The sequence below is a fragment of the Lepisma saccharinum genome, chromosome 11 (assembly GCF_977018435.1).
Source record: "Lepisma saccharinum chromosome 11, izLepSacc3.1, whole genome shotgun sequence".
In the NCBI taxonomy this organism is placed as follows: Eukaryota; Metazoa; Arthropoda; class Insecta; order Zygentoma; family Lepismatidae; genus Lepisma; species Lepisma saccharinum.
The window spans coordinates 25,685,557-25,706,556 of record NC_139239.1 but is presented as its reverse complement, the minus strand read 5'-3'; the positions used below and the strand labels follow the sequence as shown (position 1 = coordinate 25,706,556).

Genomic DNA, 21,000 nt, shown 5'->3' with positions numbered 1-21,000 from the left:
TCACACATGTGAAGTGAATATTTGTCATAGAGATATTAAATCACTTTTTTTATTGTTTTGGAATGAGAGGGCTTTTAGCAGAGGTGAAATGTATACATTTTACAACCCCCCCCATAATGAAAGTTAATGGAAGAAGAAGAAAATCAATGTTACAAGAAGATGGCCGTGGTGGCTCAGTCGGTAACGCGTCTGACTACCATGCTAAAGGTCCCGGATTCGATCCCCGGCCGGTTCAAATCCGGGAACTTTTCTAATGGTGGAAGCGGCCCCGGCACACACCCAGCATCGAATAACATGGGTACCTGGGGGAAACCCTGAGGGGTAAAGGTGGTCAGGGGCGTGGTGCTGATCACATCACCCCCACTCACGACCGGATCAAGAAAGTGTGGGGCGTTACCCCCACACCCCCTATACGCCTTCATGGTGTGGTGCTATGCACAGGGGAACACTTTACCTTTTTTACATGAAGATGGCATACAGCACACCCCTGGGGCCACCACAGTAGACCAAAGTGAACGAAAAAAGCAGTGTTGCCATCCTACAAAAAAAAAATGGAATTTTGCTTCTAGTGTTGGCTATATAGATGCTGGATGAACCAAATTTGCAGGGAAGCATGCATGACAAGAGACCACCCTTTGAGGACATGTGCTTGTACCCCAGTTTAAAAAAAGAAAGAAAAAAAGCCTTAATTTTCGGGATATTTTTGAAAATTTAACATTTCCCGCTGGACCCCTAATTGTCACAAGTTGTGAACATGTTCTTTTGTTTTCATTATTACATGTAAAAGTAAAATATATCAGCAAGAATTGGTGGTTGAAGAGTAAATATCTCCAAAAATCTATCCATAATGTGTTGAGTCAAAACTAAGAGAATTTCAAATTGCACTTGTTAATAATAGTAACAATGGGCATATTGCTTTGTAATTCAAGTATGCCATATCTCATTGATGAGATATTCAGCAATACATGTGGTAGAAACATATCTTACAGCCGTCTGTTAAACCCCATGCCACTTTTAATTACTGACATCTTTGTAGCTTGTTCCTTCGGTCTGAAAGCTCCCTTATATATCTGCCAACCCTGAAAGTTCTTGTTTTTCAAACAGAATAGCATCATAAGTACTATATGAAGTCTGAATGTTTGGTTCTCACAATTTATGAAACAAATGTAAGTACAGCATGAGATGTAGAATTTCTATCTCCTCAATTTTATATTTTATCAGTGTTGAAGGATGATGTAAGATGAGGAGAAACCTACTTGCAACTTGAGAAGGTTCTGTCGCTTTCCATCAATTAATTTCGAAAATGCAGTTTAATCCTTACTCCGCTACTTTTTCTCCAAAGGACTTGCAAGAAGAAAATCAACAGCTACAGGCCACCTTACAATCAACACAAGCACAGTTAGAAACTGCTCTTTCAGCACAAGAATCTCAGCGTCGGGTATTAGATACGCTGAATGCACAACTAGCGGCACGTGTTCAAGAGTTAGCAAATATTCATCGTGAGATAACAACGGCTCTTCAGACGTGATGCCCAGGCAAAGTAAAGTACCTCATCTGAAAACCAATGAACTTGGTCAGTGGAATTCAATGATGTGCTACAGTGATGCCAGTTATGTGTAAAATAAAAATGAACAAAAATAGAAAAATCTCTCAAGGAAACAGGATTGGTGTGAGATGTCGTTCGTGTTCACCAAAAATATTATAAAAGTGCTGGCAAAAATAATATAAAAAAATAATGGTTACCTTTGGGAAGTATATTTGTTATAAAAGAAGCAATGTTTAAATTATATATTGAAATGCTGTATGCTATGTTAGTGGATATTGTTTTTACCTTTTTTAAAAAAATTCCTTGCTCCAGGAAACATCCATTCTTGGAAAGGTACCTTTTAACCTGTTCTTCCTCTGAGATTCGACAACATATGGCTTCCTAGTATGTATCACCATGGCACAGTTATTTTACCTTACCACTGACATATGTGCTCAGTAGCCCATCATTTATTTATTTATGCAATGATCCAATCTTTATTGTAATTTTACCATTTCCAAAACATTTTCCTCATACGTAATATTAATTTTAAGCTACCCTTGTTATTCATAATGATATATCCAAACAGATCTCAACCGACACAATTTGTTTTGTACCTATTTTTACAATGAATGTTATGTCTATACTGTTGGATATTAATGAATATGAATGTACATATGTGACTTAGATTTCAAGTAGCTTGCATGTATTTATGTGCCATGTGTGAAGAAGCTATTTACAAAATAAGGCACTGGAAATTCATTTTTAAAAATATATTATTTACCTTCCCCCCTTTTTAAAAAACTTCTTTGCCAAATGTGTAAGGAACTTGAACATAGATTTAAAATGCTCCAAACTGTAGAACCTATTTCTTTATTGGATTAACGATTGGAAAGTTACAAAGCTGTGGCTTCAGTCAGAGTATGCGTGATTCTCATTGTACTTTTTTATATGCAGAAATGAGAAAAAATGGTACTAAGAATTGTAAGGATTTCATGCTTGATGGGTGGATTGTGTGTCGGAGTCAACGAAAAGATGCAAAAGGCTGAATGTGAAGCACTACTTTCTGAGGTTGATTGTCACCACTTTTGTGTACTTTAGTTACTAATTAAGTTCTGGAATTAGCAATATATATTTAGACTTTGCACTATAAACAAATGTGGCAAGAGTGATTTTTGCCTATTAAAATGTACTTATAACGGACTTTGAAGTATTACTGCATTGATTGGATGCATACTGTGTGGGTGCTGGTCACTGATTTTCCAGATATTTGTGCTTATACATCTGATAGTCTTGTAATGCGAGTATATATAAATAAGGTAGCGAGTTTTTGAACAAGTTTATTATTTGTGTGTTATAACCATGTACAGGTGCATAATTTATGGTTGAAACTACAAGAGGTAGAGGGATATGTTGCTCATGTGTGATTTTTATTTCTATATCTTGTTCTTCAAACGTAAATAACTTTGCAGGTTTTGCTGATGGTCCCATACTTGTATATTTCATGGTGAAAGGTATTTAAGTCTGAGTGTTACGTACCCCATATGCAGAAGCATAAATGTTCCAGTTGAATTAAACATTTTTTGTTTGCATGTTAATATTTCCTTTCTGAGTAAACTAGAACAGTATGAGTCATCAGTGTGAAATGAACACTATTAATTAATTTATATTATTATTACACAACTTTGCATAATTTGGCATCTTGCACATTGTATGTTATGGTTTCAATTATTTGTAAAATTAGTGTAAAAAGAGAAAGTTTATTGAACAAAAATAAGAGTGCAATTAAGATTTTTTGTTATTACACAAGGTTGTTGAATGACATTAGAACCTTGTTTCATATTGGTATATTTAAAATTCCATATTTCTTTAGCTAGAAAGATTTATAACAATATATTTATACATCAGTTACTATGTTCAGATGATTAAATGACTGATACCAAAATATCATCTGATCTCAAAAACAAATATTTTAAAAAAGCTACTTTCAATTGAAATACTTTATCTTTGCCATGAAATATCTTCTGTTATAAGAATATCCTCTAGGAATTAAAACTGAAGAGCAAATTTGTTTTACATAATTCAAAAGTCTAAGCTAGCAATAACCTCATATATTCAGGATAACAGGTGGCTACTTGTGATGAATATTGAAAGGTATATATGAAATCAAAATGCGTCCTTGGAAGAATTTTCTTGTCAAGAATATTACTAGTAATGGAAAGAAAATCAGATGGAGAGAAACAAATATAAATAATTAAATTTGGAATAAAGTCCACATGATCAAGCATCAAACCCTGACTTTTTGTCTGCAGAGGGGATGTTTCCAAGTGCAAAAAGTGGTGTTGCCACATGCCTGATTTTTGTCCAGTTGTAAAAGGCACCTTCTGCTGTCAATATGCACCCTTTACTCGCAGTTCAGGGAAAGACAGAGAATCGGAGTCCTATTTGTTTGCTACCCGGTAGCAACTGTTAAGCCTAACCATACCCTGGGCTTTTTTTTGGGAGTAACTATGTTTTAAGTTAATGTAATAATATCCCATTGTTGGATCTGTCCTAGGACATGCTTATGTTGTTTTATATAAAGGATCATTATGTATTATTACATGTTTTGTTAACACCTTTACATAATCACATCTGGCTCACAATACAGTTTTTCAAACCAAAGTACATTTACTAAGTTAACTTTGTTATTGGATCAAGAAACTAAATTATGAATGTAAATTTTTAAGAATGTTTTCCATTATCTTGGTCTTCACCTAATGATAATTAGTTGAAGTAGAAAAAAATTGCTGTATGTGCCAAAGATTTTTAAATATCTAGGAAACCACTATATTTTTTTTTGAGGTTTGAACATTTGAATTTCAAACTCTTGGATCAGTGTCTTTTTATACTGTCCTTGTGTTCTTTTGCTTTTTATAAGTTTTCTCGGCTAAGTATCATGAAATATATTTTTGCAAACCATCATTTCGTTTATGCAAGTGTTGTAAATGGGAATGTAATAGTATTGCAAGTATATTTGCAAATTAGAACTTTTTTTTATTTCAATTTTTTTCAAAACATGCCCCACAAAATTATGAAACAATTATAAACATAATTACCATGAACATAATTCTGGATATGACGTGTTTGTGATTGATCTGTAAATGAGTACTGTGACAGATTAAAATCGCTTTGAAAGTTAGAGAGAGCAAATTGGACTGAATTTGTTGTTCTTATAATATTAGGACTTAAATATTTTGAATTAATTGTATTTGCTGTTACATGTAACTGGTGACTCAAGAATAACTCAGTTGAATTACTAACAATCTAATTAAATCTTATATAAGCTAAGTTAAAATTAATCTTCATTATCTGAATCCAACACCTTAACATTCTGATATGTTTTCCATATATTTGTGTTAAAGTAACCGTTTCTCATCATTGGAAAATGTTGACATATTCTACAGCAGTTAGTTTCTGTGAACAAGAAACTAATAATCATTATAAATTATCAACCATCATCCATTATTTTGGTTTTCGGTGTTGCTTACTTAAAATAATTTCCGATTTAAGTATTAGTTGTAAAATTAGATATTTTTTTACAATAATGGTGTGCGTACGAATGAAGATTTATGTGCTGCATAATTGTACTAATACAAAAAATTGACTTGCAATTTTGTAACTTTTATTTAAGTTGAAGAATCTGAGGCATCAGTGAAACAATTGAAAGGTCATCATACCTCTGCAGGTAGAAGCCGTAACCTATCCAGTGTTTTTTTGTCTTTTGCATCACTTTCATTTGTGAAATAAGTTTTAGTTTGTAAAAACTTGTGCCTATTTCGAAGAAAATTTGAACATTTAGTGATGGTGTGGTGCGAATAAAATAATAAAAAAAGAAACTGTTGCCAGTGGAAAGCAAAGAAACTATATACAGAGAGGTATACACAAAGGTCTTGTTCAGAAGCATATCAGTAATATTTACAATGTATTGACATTACTATTAGAAAAAGAGAACTTCCATAATACTAACAATTACGAAGTTTTAACTGTGAAAAAATAATACTTGCGAAAATTTGTAATGTGGTAAATAGAGGAAAAAGTTTTACATTTTGTTGATTCTAGTTGTAATATGACTTTGTATATATTTTATGAGAATATTGTAGATTGTAAACTTATACCATACAATTCTCATTAGTATTGCAATTAACATATTGGTTCCATAGATCTGCATTTTGTAACGTAACACACATACAAGCATAAAGGACTAAACTTTGTGGAAATTTGACCTTAAATTTGGATCTACAACTTGTTCTCTCTTTTTTTACCAATATCATTTCACTCGGTTTCCATTATATCCCTATGTATAAATTAAAAGTACAATGGTCTGTTTTGGACCCAGTTCCTAGCCTTCTATTCCAAAGTTACTAAAATGGTATGATAATTGCACATGCCACTGATATTGCTACATAATTGTAAGTAATTTTCTTAAACAGTTCATTAAAAATTTTAATGGTGAAAGAATAGCTCGGTAACACATACAGATTCATACTTGGAATGAGATCATACAGTACTCAAAACAATTGTTGCATATTTTGAAAACATGATACATATCATTCGTATTCCATAAAGGAAAGGAGCACAGAATCCATTACATGTCATGGCCAGCTTATTCATCCAACCTAAACTGCATTGAAAATGCATGGGTACTCTCTTAAGACAGCTATCCCTAATCATCCAAACACCACAGATCCTCCCAACAGCTCACTTATGCAACAGACATGAATGGGAGCATATTTCTCAGGATACACTGAACAATCTGGTGCGATGCATGCCATGTCGTGTAGAGAGGTGCGTATGTGCTTGGAGAGGGCCGATTGGTTCCTGAAGACCAGAAACGACTGCATCAGCAATGGTGGTTGTGGTTGCTGGCACTCTTTATGAACCTTGGTAGTTTTGGTCTCTTGTTTCATGTAAAAAAACTTCACCTATGCTTTCAAATGAAGGTTTTTGCTTTCTGCTTCACATCCCATGTTATTCAAGACCTATATCACATTCCATTCTGTAAATATCAAATTATGTAACAATTTTTTTGAGTACTATATTTTGGTAGATTTACTGTTTCCTTTCAGTGTGCAAAATAGAGGAAACCTTTTTGCAGCAAGTGTCCCTGCATTACTGAGCTACTCTTCCGACATATTTATTTTTATGTTGACAATCCAGGAATTTTATTGCAATGATTTGGATTCCACATGATATGTGTAAAACATATTCTTAGTTGATAACAGGCTAAAATTGATCACCCATGGTGATATGGTGTAATGCATGTTGATTTTAATCTGCTTTGGACAATCATACCAACTGTAATTTCTGTATTAATACAGTAGAAATACAGTGGAACCCCAACTTTATGTTCCCAGATTTTACTTTCTTCTGCATTATATTTTCAAGCTTCATGGACTCGATTGAGAAAAATGTAATAAAATTTTCCCTGATTTTCATTATCCTGCATTTTAAGTTTTTACCATCTTTGTCCTCTGAAAAATGTAAAATCGAGGTTCTGCTGTATCTCTCAAAAGTGTTCCACTGAGAGAATGAAATTAGGGCTGTTTAATCATTTCATTTTTTAAAAATTCTTCGTGATGGATGTATGCACGATTATTAAATATTTATTAACATATTCTATATTACTCTGAGCATTTTCGGAGTAATACTACAATTGCAGTGATTCATTTTCATTTGCATCCTTTTTGAAAATACATCAATTTGCAACAATTACCAATTGCACCATCTAGTTGATGCAATCAGTCTGCCAAGTGTGTTCATTTAAGATTTATTTAGTCCCCTTAGAACATGCAGAACTTGTTGGTTTATAATATACACAGAAAGGCATCTCCATCGAATATAATACATTCTGCAAGCTGAAACATTCCATAATAATGAATGTGCTACTTGTGTGGCATATACCAGTTACCTGTAAATATTAAAATAGAACTCTTGTTTTGCTCAGTCTCATTGAATTTGTGGTTAATATCATGATGCTGATCCAGTGATGAATGCTGTTTCTAAGAAGATATCCAGGCATAATCTAGGACATACCATGTTGAAAATATCTATAAAAAATTGTTTGCTACATTTAAGGAAAGTATAACTACGATTGAGCAGATAATCATCATAGCAGCTTGATTTCCAGAAGAAAATATATTCTTTCTATAACTTTCCTTCATAGTAATACTCTTAAAATAGTCATTTTGTAATGTAAAACATTTTTGACTATTATAAAACAAAAATACTGTATGAAATAGTGAGGATCATAATATGTTTGTTAATTGTATTTTATTTGTGAATCAATTGTACAACCTTAAGAATAATGCTTGCAATAATTTTCATGGTGTACAGATGACAAAATGTCAGTTCAGAATTATTATATTTGCTGTACGATGTAATATTCGTACATGCCATGATGTTTGTGTTTTATTATCTGATGGTGAGATGGGCATCATGCATCGTGAGATGGTGATGACTTTTTGTGAAGTTTGTGGCTTGAGTCTGTTTCTACCAGAGCGTATAAATTGATTCATCTGGTTTATTTTTAATTTGTCTCTAAGATGTGGAAATTGTAAAGCTTTTCAACCAATGATGCAAGTGTGTAGATTATATCGAGCTTCATGGTACTCTGAAGACTGAAAAAATGTGGTTTCTGAAACTTTACAACAATTATACATCTCAAGAACTAACTTCAGTTTATTCACAACGTAGATATGTTTTCCCTCCCTACTTTGTACATTTGCTCTCTAAAGCTGAACCATACCATATGTTTACACAATACTCTGCACCTCATTACACAAACATTGGGTTTCACTGAAATATTTTGCCACCCAGGTATATCAAATATTTTAGTAAGAAATTTCCAGTCACTGGCAACATCATTAAGTTTCGTAGAATAAAAATTTAATCTCATGTGTAAGGTACACTTCATTTTCCTCTAAGTGTGTAGATATTTGCTTTGTAAAAATTGTACAGAGAATATTCAATTATGCTATGAAGTCAGTTGTATGTTCATAAATACTAGGTATCAAAGGTTTAGTTTTAAGATAAAAAATGACTGATATCATAAATGATAACATTATAAGACATATAATCATATAAATATTTTTATTTAGCATTTTGTAATTAGCATTAAGGCCTATGTAAACAGAGGTCGCTTTATGTGTTCACAGGAAGTTATGAGTTATAGTAGTGTAGATGCTTTATTGAAATTATGAGACAAATGCATATTACTTGGAATAATTGAATGTACATTTTGTATTTTCCCTGATTCGCATGTCAACCACTAAATTCTTATAAATGTACCTTTCGCTCCATGTTTTCTATTGTTGTTGTTCAATTAATTAGTATATTGTTGCTTGCTAGAAAACATTTAAATTATCATAATTTAGATTTTTCTTTTCAAAATCTGAATTCAAAACTGTAGTAAATAATTTTGTGTTGCTGTTTCGTGAAATATTCACAGTTTAACAAATTCATTTAAATATGTTCCTCTGTTCAAATAAACATACGATCAAGGAATATCTGTAATAAGAGCAGTTATATTTTGAAAATGTTTAATTTGTTTATTATAACCAGAGTTTCAAAAACTTGCCTCTTGCTGTGCCAAGTTAGTAATGATACTTGATTTGTCTAAGAGTATAAGTAGAGAAATATTTTTCTTCCTGAACCCTAAAGTGACCTCAGAGCTTTTTCTCCCTCTTTACAAATAAAATTTTGAAAAGGATGGTGGTGTTTCATGCATTTTAAAAAATGTACAAGGCTTCTTTTTGAATTAATGTACTTTATATTAATAAATAGGTGCCAAGATGTATATTGATACAAATGCTTAGGTGATCAGAGTAATGATCTGCGTCACTGATTTCTTTTAAAATCTTAGTGCTTCCATTTAATCATTTTCAAAATTAACATACTCGAATGTAAAGACATTGGTAAATAAGATAGATATGAGTAAAGGAGATGTGATGCAATCAGTGATTATCCAGAGATTCAATTTTTTTCTGAAAATCTGTTCTCTTCCCCTAAACTACATCTAAAAGGCCTAAGTTATCATCACTTTTGTGCTAGTCTTTTAATGGAAGGTATGCTAAACCCATTCTCTAGTTTCTACTGTCTAGCAGTCTACATTTTATAATTACTGTCATTATGCTATCAGGCCTGAAACATTTATTCCATCAGTGGGATACATTTTTAAAGCAACTTTTCAATTAATTAATTAGATATTCTCCAATATAATGAACCTTTTTTCCTTAGATACTTGTTGCATCCATCGTAGACATACATTCATTGAAGAGTTCTCGCTTATCAGTTTGTTTAACAATATTAAAAATTGTCAGTAAATGAAACTGCTGTAAGTATATTTATTAATAACTGATAAAATAATTAAGATATGCATTAAACCATATAAAATTAACTGACAAGACACGTTATTAAAAATTCATTTCTACATATTTGAGAATTCTCAAGAGAACATTTAGCTTTAGATATTATGGAACAATTGAGCCATCATTTCTTTCTGAGCAATAAGGACATAGGTATTAGTGGATGAGAAGATTGCATCATTGCTTAAACTAACAATAGATGCATGGATTGAACATATATTCATGGGCTTCCAAGAATGTTTTTTGTTGCAACAGTCCAGTTATAAAGTATTGCAGTTTTGTTAAACTCTTATAAAATTGAAAAAGAAGTTAAGAAAAATTCAGAGTTCTTTTAGATTGCTTTTACTTTTCTCTGTCTTACTAGAGGAACTTTTCTGATATTTTTGAACCTTGTTTTTATATTTTTTTCATCTTCATATGCTTGTAGATGTAGTGTCAACTCACAAACGAGTTTAGAAAAGAGTTATGATTGATGGAATTTTTATTATTAATCTGTTTTGAAATCATTTTTTTTTTTTAAAAAAAAATACTGCAACAAAGGGAATTTAAAATAGTTAATTTTTATGTAATTTTTTATTATTATGTGACCTGAATAAGAGAAATGGGTAAAACCATATATTGTACAAATACCCCTTCTTTTAAAAAGAAACACATTTTTAAGCTATTTGTATATTAAGAGTTTGAAAAATCTTTTGAGACAGCTGAACTGCCACCATCCTAGTGTGACACTAGAGGTGCATTGATATAATACTTTGAAACTATACATTAGAAATTTTCTTTGGAATGTGAAGAATTGAAAATGTGTGAGGGTTATTGGACTGATCAAAGCTGCTAGGTTTTACTGTTTATTACATAAAATACACGATATATCAATGCATCTCTTCAATTTGCTTTTGGAAGCTTATTAAATTATTTCCCCTTGTTCTTGCAATGGAGATGGTTCCTATTTCCCCTCAAACGTTGTCTATACAGCATTAAAAAGATAGTTTTTAAGTACATAAGTAGAATTGCTTTAGGTTGTGCATGTTTCACTCTTTTTAAAGCATAGACTACATGGAAGAAAGTAGGTGGACAAAGAGATTACTCTAGCAACAATACCATGTAATTACTTGAATGTAAAGTACATAAGAGAATGTATGTAAATGTGAGCAGTGATGGGATTTTTTTCTACACACTGACTGCACATTTCATGTGCTCATATTGTATAAAGGCTGTAAAAAAAATGTTTGTTGTCGTATGTGGAATATTGCTGTCACAGTATGCTGCAAACTTGTATCATGAATTTTTGGTGTAACGTTATGTGGAGATGTCATTTTGTATGTCTGGAACGTAGTTTAATTTCATGTATAATTTTAGCGTAATCTGGTATGTACATAGTCTACTGTTATGTAGATATATTTTTTGATATTTGCTTTATGAGTTATGTCATGCAGGTACTTAAAGCTTACTTTTGATGGGACCTTTTAATGTTATTATTATTATTATTATATATGAATGGTGAGTATGATTGCTATGTTTAAACATTTAAGAATCTGAGGCTAGTGTGTATGTGAATGAGAGACTATACCAGTGGTTGTGGAAGGATGTGTATGATAAGTACGAGTTGTGTAAATGTGGTACATAAATTGCACATTCGAAAGGATAAGGGTGCATTCTCAACTACAAATTCTAGTTTTCTTTCTCCTTCCATACCTTTATTGCCATTGGATGTGTTGACATTGTGAATGATGCAGCTATTACAAAAAATAAAAATAGCTGATACTGTGGAGTATGTACGTGAAAAGGTATATTGTATTGAGATGCAATAGGTGTGTGAGAAAATGATGAAAAGAGTTTTGATTTTATCAAGTCTTATAGCATTTGTAGATGAGACAAATTGACTTTCACACAGCACTAAAAATAAATTGTAAAAGTGAAAAAGTTTCATGAATTATTTTTCCACAATTTTTTTAAAATTTATCTAATTTGGTACTTGCATGTTAGTGGTTTATATGTAATCTTGTTATAGTTGCAAATGCATTGTTTCCCAATCCAAAATGGTGTCAGTTAATGTTTGTGATGAAAGAGGATTTGAAATTGACTAAAAATCGTAGAAGACTGTGCAGAAGGAACTCTGTTAAAGATGTAGGCATGGGACTGGGCACATATACTTTCAAGAAGAGATCATGTGAAGTGACATGAGAGTAGTCCCCATTTGACTAGCTGAAAGGCTTATTCCAACAACAAGTTTGTACATGTGATTCCAAGTTAAGAGTTCAGTTTTTGTTGGGTTTTTTTACTTTCGAAATCAACCTTCCTCCAATTAAGACTGTATTTGTCCTGAAGGAAAGTCATCAACGATCGAAGAGAAAAGAATGAATACAATAAGCATAGGGACTCTTTATCATTTTCTACCCTTTCTTTTAGAATCCAGACCATGTTACACAGATGTATTCATTTCTTGCGTTTTCAGCAATTTTATGGGCTGAATGTAACAGCCTGTGGGCTGTTGCCATCGCTGCCAACACATGTTGGGAAAATGGAAGGAGATGGGGAGTCCAGGCAGAAGTTCTTCAATAGGCTATCGTGGGTGTGAAGTGATTTATTGTGTCTGCACATTTGCTTGTTTTGAACAGGGCGTAGCAAGGTGTGGGCGAAGTGGGCCACCGCCCGGAGCCTCGTGCCTAGAGAGTCCTTGCATCGCATGAGGTTGATACGAAAATTGTAATTAATAGAAGTGAGAAAAAAATACGGTAAAACATTATCTTTTTATCTGGTTTTAAATATTAGTCAAACGTTACAATTTGAATGAATACGTCAAATCGGGGCATAATATATAAGCCTAAGGGGTCCCAAGAAAAGTAAAAATAATCATCATATTTCTCATTTGAAACATTTACGCAAAAATTCACGATAACTTGCTTGGACATTTTTACCCATTTAATATTTTATTGAATAAAAAGGACTTTGTCTTGTATTTTCTTCTTTCTCTTGACCTTGCACTCACGATTTTAGTAAGTTAACAATAAAGCACCTCCAACTGCCACGAAGCAAGTGTGAGGCATTTAAATGCTTGCGTTGTTTCCTCCCTTTCTACAGCAGGCATGTACCAAAAAAAAAATTAAGGGGGGAAGGGGGCATATCCGAAAATGTGGAACAAATGGAAGATCCGAAATGCGATTGGATTGATTGAGTTTGGTTATTTTACGTCGATTTTCTGACACTTTTGGCTAATGATATGATGGAATTGATAAAGGAACACTCGCAAAGAACATCCATGCCCAGGCTGGGATTCGAATCTGGGAACCTTGGCATCGTAACACGCTGTGCTAACCACCCCATCACGGTAGTTGGCGAAATACTGTTGGAGTATTAGATGTCGCCACCAATGTTATGGCAGTATTATAGCTAGTGCTAAGTGTATACCGAACGGCAAAAGCATATGTAATATGTCTGTTGTATTGGCACTCAGTGTGTTTTCCACTGTGTGATGTTAATGGGTTGAAATAAAACTGCCACTAAGCAGATGTCAACATCAGCTTTGCATCAAAAGAATTCCATCCGTTAGAACAACACAAGGTATAGAATAAAACAGAATGAAAATGGTGATGAACAATTTGCCTACTATTATCTTTGCTATTTGCTGTACAATTGTAGAGTTCCAATGTTCTGATTCAAAGAAACGGGGAAAAATCAACTCTCCGATAAACCCCCCCCCCCCTCTTCTCTTCCTCCTCCTCCTGATCCAACCATCAGCAACACAGTCACTTGCAGACAAAGGTTGTCACATGGCATATAGCTTGGTGCTTATTGTTTGCATTCAATTCTCAGAAGTATTCGCACAGTTATGTGTTCCGCAAATTAACAACGTTTTCATTTTTTTTTAAATGTTCTTATACCAGCACCATTCAACAACCATGGTTAGAAAATAATGTATTTATAAATTAAATGATACGTATTAGAAATTATTATCAAAATGAGGAACATGTCTAAATGAAGAAAAAGAAATGGCAACACGACTGCGGTTAGGAAAAAAAAAGTCTGAACAGGGATTAGAAAAAAATTGACTGTCCCGACTAAATCGGGATGTCTTGTAGACTTGCATCAATGGTATAAAACAAAAAATACTCCTGCAGACTTCTGGAGCATGCCTCTCCCCCCTTCCCCCCCCCCCAAACAACTCATTCACATATGCAAGGATGAAATTGAAATTCTTGCACAATCTGAAAGATCGTCAATGTCATTTTCACAGTTTTTTATATCTTCACATTATAATATCTTTTAGTTTGAGTGGGATCATGGCCCTTCCCCTGGTATGGGGCTGTCCTACAGCTTCAGATTTCAGCTCCCGGAAAACAGAGAAAGACATTTTTAGGATGAGTGAAATTATTAAATATCTTTTTCATCAGTAATTTATTATTGTTATTTAATGGGCTTCCAAAAGAAGAAATGGAAAACAATGTGGATGATAGAGGACGAGGGAGTATGTGAAATCACACACAAGAAAGGAATATCAAATGTGTGGGGAAAGTACGAAGATCTCTACCAGAAAGAGAATCGCCCAGACAGTCTGAATGTGGAAAATGAGGACGACGTGCCTGATGATGAGAAAGGATACTATATCCTGAATGAAGAATTTGAGCAAGCACTCAAAGAAATGAGGAATGGGAAAGCAACGGGCACTGATGAAATTCCTGTTGAACTTATCAAATGCCTGGGAGATGGAAAAAGAGAAATACTACACTTATGCAATGAAATCTATGAGAAAGGGGATTGGCCACAAGATTTCACGGAGACTGTTTTGGTACCTCTGCAGAAGAAAAGCAATGCCAGAAAATGTTCTGAGTACAGGACAATCAGCTTGATATCTCACTCGGCAAAAATTCTTCTTAGAATTCTGAACAGACGCGTATACTCGAAGGTCAGTGGCGAGTTAGAGGAAGAACAGTTTGGTTTCAGGAAAGGGAGAGGTACAAGGGATGCAATTGGTTAACTGAGGACCATTGGGGAAAGATATTTAGAGAAAGGAAAGGTGTTTGTAGTATTTGTAGACCTGGAGAAAGTCTTTGATAGAGTGAATTGGGTTAAACTTTCAGAAATTCTGAAGAAAATTGGTGTAGATTGGAAAGAGAGAAGACTTCTAAGCTTATACATGAATCAACGAGTGAAGTGGGAAGAGCCTACAAAGCCTTAGTTAAAGGTTCGACCTAGGGTTTGCTTCCAATAACTGAGAAAAGAACACAAACAAAGTTGACCAGCTCTGGAATATTTCAACCAGTAACCTCACAAGTGTGTTCACCTACGTACAAACTTAACTGACTTAAGTCATTCTTGCATTGAATTACTATGAGCCGGCCCCCATGGCAGAGTGGTTAACACATTGTGCTATAATGCCAGGGGTCCGAGGTTCGAATCTCAGCCTGGGCATGGATGTTTGTGAGTGTCCATTCATCATATCATCACTCATCCCCATCTTCACAAATTAGCCAAAAGTGGCACAAAAAGTGAAGTAAAATAAAGCAAATCAATCAATCACCATGAGTCATAGTGAAATTTTGCCTAAAGCTCACTTTATGGTCAAACAGTCTAAGTAGGCAACATTGGTTTAAGGATTGGCTAGACCTTTGATTGACTCCAGGGCAGCCGTTTTTTTAATTTTCCTCTCCTTTGGAAAAAACCACAAAGGTATTCCAAAATCTGAAAAATTACAAGGCCTGTTCAAAATGAAACCGAACTCCTTTTGTAAAGTTTGTATATAAATTCGTTGAAGAGAACCAATGGTGGTGGTGCATAATGGTTTCATTAGTTATTAACTTGGCCCAGTTTCAAAACTGTTGCTAACCAGAATAATGCAGTAGATCACGTTGAGTGCAGGTGTTCTGAGGGAAGAGCAGCGAGTATGTGTGAAATTGCAGAAAACTTTCAATGGGACGTACATCATGTTACATGAAGCCTATGGTGAGGAATGTTTCAGTTGAACACAGTGTTGTGAGTGGTACAGACGTTTCAGATCAGGCGGAACCTCCATCGAGAATAATGAATGAGTAGATCCCATGTTAAAGTGATGTTGATCATGCTGTTTGACTGGCAGTGGATCGGAATTTGTGCTGCATGGTTCCACACTGAATACAGCATTCTACGTTAACTTCATGCAACGATTACAAGAAAAGGTGCAACAATAGGCTGATGTGGCAGAACAAGGCCTGGATGGTTCATCACGATGATGCATGTGCTCATTCCTCACTTGTTATCCGAGAGTTTTTGACAAAGTATCAGATACCTGTTGTCCCACAACGAACCTACTCCACTGATTTGGCACCAGCAGACTTCTTCCTCTTCCCCAAGTTGAAATCAACCCTCAAAGGTCACAGATTACAGGTAATAGAAGAGATCACAGGAAATTGGCCACGGGGCCTACAAGCCATTCCAAAACCGAGTTCCAGCAAGCATTCCAGGACTGGAAGAAACACTGGAAGCGGTGTGTGCACAGTGGACGGGAGTACTTTGAAGGATACAGGTACATATAGCTGGTGAATATTACCATTTTCTCAATTTTGTAAAAGTTCGGTTTCTTTTTGAACAGCCCTTGTATACATATGCTTAGAATTCCTTCTAGAGCAATTGGTGTGAATCATGTGGTTTTTACTTTCACTGTTATCTAGACATTCTCAACAGTTTTGTGATTTTGTAAGTATATTAACTATTGATAATATCTAGGCAACTGCAAAAGCAAATCACATGAATGCTGTAGAACAGTGATTCTCAAACTTTTTTAGTCCTGGACCCACCTTGAAGGATATTACACTACATGGGGCCCATAAGCATAAGTTACTGATTACTTTTAGGGGTGTGCACCCAGTTTATAATCATATTTTTGCTAACATTGAGTACTTTAAGAAGCCCTCTTTTATGCTTGCTTAAACAAATTACACGCACTTCATTCTAGAAAAGTATTTTAAAAGACGAATTTACTCTAGTCTAGCACCTAGAAAAATTCTCACCAAACTAATGTGACGGTTGTAACAATATATGTTAGTAATTTAAATGCAATAGGTTTTCAAGAGACAGTAAATAAATTTTCGAACCCAATTTCACGACCCACCAAACGCTCCCTCTGGACCCAGCAATGGGTTGCACCCAGTAGGTTGAGAAACGATGCTCTAGTAGGAATTCTTAACATATGTAATTTTTCAGATTTTGGAATATCTTAACGGTTTTTGGATAGGAGAGGGAAATTCGTAAATGACTGCCCTAGCCCTGCCATCGGCCAAAGTGACTCATCAGGAAACCAACCTGGTACTCATTGTTCTGGGCCCAGGGATATTCTTTTCAGGTTACTAGAGGAATGCATTTGTAGGCGTTTTTTCATACTTTTTCTTTCCATAATTATTGATATTTCGTGGAAAATATTACTTTAAATTGTGACTCACTTGGGCTACAATGAGTGCAAAATAGTACTCCATAATCAGTAAGTGATTAAAAGGTCTAGATTTCCTAAGGGCCATGAACAGACATAGAATGCCTTATTTTGTGTCAAATTATATTGATATTATGAATAAAAATTATATTTTTATTTACCATGGTGTTCTCAAAAATGTAAAAAAAAAAAAGGAAAAGAAATGCAACAAAATATATCTCGCTTTATCTATCTATAGAAATGGTTATCGAGGGTCATTTTAAGAGGACTTGCACTTACCACTTAGATTTTCCAAAGTATTTGACTGTTTTCATTTAAAAATTGCTATTTTCAGCCCCATCAGCTCTCACTGTATAAGCCACTGGCTTATAATTATGGAATGTGAAAAGTTACAATTACAATTTATATAATTTCATAGGTAGTTAAAATTACCACAATGTTGTGCCAACTGTGGAAGTATTTAATTTTGGAACATTTTATTTGAAAATGTCAAACCTAAGAAGGCCAGTCTTATTCTTCTGTAGCAGTCTTCCATTCGACTACATCTTTAGAAAAGTGTACCCCGTCCCCCACCTACACAAAGGGTCGTTAGCCTGCAGCGTGATTTCCTGAAACTAACAAGTATCTGATTCCAGCATTTCACACTCATTTCAAACTAGTTTCATATATCTAGAAAGATTTTCAAGAGCACAAATCAGCAAAGTAACACAACAAGGGCAGCGCCAGGATTAATCTTCTAGGGGTGTCGAGTGCATGCGAAATGAAATTTAGGGGGTGCGATGTTGAAAATAAAGAAAACATGAAACATGCTTTGTCACTACATCAATTACCAATCAAATTTTGTGGCTTCTCTGAAAATATGCTCAAGAAACTGAAAACTATTCATGACATGCTTCAATTTGCTTGCTTTGACCACAACAAGCACATGTGCAGGAAAATAAATGCAGTTTCTCGTCCAGATTACGATCATAGGTTTGCTTGTTGTATAATAATATCTGTCTGACTTCAGTATCTAATTATACGTTCAATATAACGACATGGTTTTAATAAGTCGTAATGTGAGATGACACTGCAAGAGTTAGTGTTTTCGGTTGAAAATAGATTTTTAAAAGGGAGTGTGGAAGGGTGCACCTCCCCTGTTGCTGTCCCCATAGCCCAATGTAGAAGAATTAAGTTTACAATGATTTGAATTATTTTTGAAAGGAATATAATGTTTGTAAACAATATAAACTTTTTCTTGTGTTCAGCTATTAGAAAGTAGATTATCGCCAGTTAAATTTTGAGGGGTACAACTTGGAACTACGGAGTCACCGTAGTCCACACTATTTTTTTTAGTACCCCCAACACACACACCCTTAATGCGAGTGACTTTTCCATTGAATCTTGGCCTGGCGCAGTAATGAGATGGATTTTGGGGCTGAAACAGAACCTACTTCAAAGTTCAATGAGGAGTGTTTACTTTCCTTCAAACAATTCCCCAAACAGAATTTTTTTTTTAAATATCTGTGTATGTATCTATGTAACCTAATTACTTTTTAAAAATTGCATGAAGCTTGGGATGTATGTGAAAGAAAACCAGGTTTAAATTATAGGCTTTTGAAATATAGGCTTCTACAGTTATTAAGGACCCTTTGTTCCATAATTTAAAGAGCATACAAAATTCCGCTCCATGAAACCGTCAAAATCTAAAGAGATTTAGGGGATCGAACCTAAGGCTACGTGACAGCCTGGGACTAGGGGAATTAGCAATGAGAGGTACATGTAGAGAAACAACGTTAACACGTAAACAAACTAAAGGTGACCCCTGTGAAATAAGAACAACAATTAAACTTTAGAGTTGAACACTTCGACGGTTGACTGGTCTGGCAGGGTTAAGAGAATGTAAGAATGGGGATAAAGGAACGTTCGTTACCTCCGGTTTCCTATAGCTTCAAGATCTCGTAGAATGTGTAGATCCAATAGTGACGACTGACGACACGGTCCCTGAAATGAAACTTCACTAGCGCACCACTGCCCGCGGGAAGTCTTTACGTAACATCGATACTCAGCCAATAACTTGGGGCGACAAGAACTGTTCCCACGATAGATTTCTAATAACAACTGGGCTGAGAAATACTCTTTCAAGCTATTGATGTGGAATCCGAACTTTCAATCGTTCAAACCGTTGACTTGACCATGTCAGTAGTCAACGGTGATTTTTATGGATAATGCTGATTTACTGTATTTCATATTCTTCTGGCCTAGTGCAATGTCAGCGGAGTTTTCCAACTCCACTGAAGATCGCTGGCGTGATTTGCTTTTAGGAAGCTCTTTTCCAGCGCTTCACGGGGACCCCTTTTATGAAGTGGATTAGCTTATTAATTTATGATGCCCGGGGTCCTGGTTTCGAAATTTAATAATACAACCAGTTACATAATGCAGTTCTCTGGGCTCCCCCTTCAAGTAAAATATTGGGACCCCCCTCAGTGGAAAAAAATATGGAGATGATGCCAGAGTGGGATGGATGCACAATAGTTAGCAACCCCCCCCCCCCCCCCCCCCCGTTGTAAAATTAATTAACTTTAACCCTGCCTTCCCATTTTTTGTCATCGACTTACGCTATATATCAGTTTACTAGTTTGTTGAAACTAAATCAGGTTGGTCTGAATCTCTAATAAATTACTGGATGAAGAAATTAGAAATATTTTCACTTACTTCAACGTGGTGGCACAGCCAGGATTCTTTTATTAAGGAGGGTGGAGAATTCTTTTTTTAAGAAGGGTGGAGGCTTAACACAGCCAACTATTTTGTTCGTGATCCTTTGTATTTTTTGTTTGAAACTTTTTTTTAAAAAAATTGTAGGTTACACTTAATACACATATATTTAAAAAATAGTGCCTCCCCGATGGCACAGTGGTAGCATCATCATCTTGTAATCAAGGGGTCCAGGGTTCGATACCCGGTGAAGGCACATAGTGGTTCGGATCCCAATTCAAACTGTAGGTCCAGTCCTGGTTAGCCTTACTGTGCATAAAGTGGACTTAAAACAACAAATCAATCAATCAAGTTTAAAAAATACTGTTTGGGGATATTGTTTAATGGATAGTAAAAATTCCTTTGTTGGACTTACAGGTGGATGCATCTTCAGCCCAAGAAACCATCCTCTGGCTATGCCAAGCCAAGATTCAATGTAAGAGCCACTCACATTACGCTTCTAATACTAGTAGTGAGTTATAACTCAAGCAAACTTATAATTTCAGTTATGGGGGTTGAACTGGACATTGTCGATAGTGATGTAACATCAGAAGGTCTATTGCAATCTGCTGCGAAGAAATAGCAGCCGACTCAAGTCTTGAGAGATAGAAAATTAAGCAGCGACTAGATTTTATTCATTGAAAATTTGTCACTCAATGAAATGCCGATTGGAGGGATTGGAGCACCATATACATTGTATGCCCGATGTGTTGGAATTTGGGCTACTGGACCTAAGGGTAAAGGGATAATTGTCCCAAGTCTCCACCTCTTGTGTTTTTGATCCCCTTCGAAGTAAAACGCAACAGGTGTAAACAATGTGGGAAATTTATCTCAGATCATATTTCAATCTCATACTGAGGCTTGGGATCCCCTTAAAAATATTTGGTGGTAATTTACATTTTAAATATCACATAATATTACTGGTAAAAAAAAAAAGGTCA

At 34.8% G+C, this 21,000-nt stretch overlaps 1 protein-coding gene across 5 annotated transcripts in view; it reads left to right on the top strand.

Annotated features, from left to right (window-relative positions):
- Window positions 1–10,444, top strand: part of homer (protein) — a 427,795-nt gene extending 417,351 nt beyond the window's left edge. For 4 of the 5 annotated variants that reach the window (XM_083130836.1, XM_083130833.1, XM_083130835.1 and 1 more), the window contains exon 8: window positions 1,343–10,444. In XM_083130836.1, coding sequence (XP_082986962.1) covers window positions 1,343–1,528 — 186 coding nt within the window. In that variant the 3' untranslated portion in view covers window positions 1,529–10,444. Of the gene's footprint in view, window positions 1–1,221 lie in introns of all 5 variants that reach the window. The other variant, XM_083130837.1, reaches the window with a different exon arrangement.
- The last annotated feature ends 10,556 nt before the right edge of the window (window positions 10,445–21,000 follow it).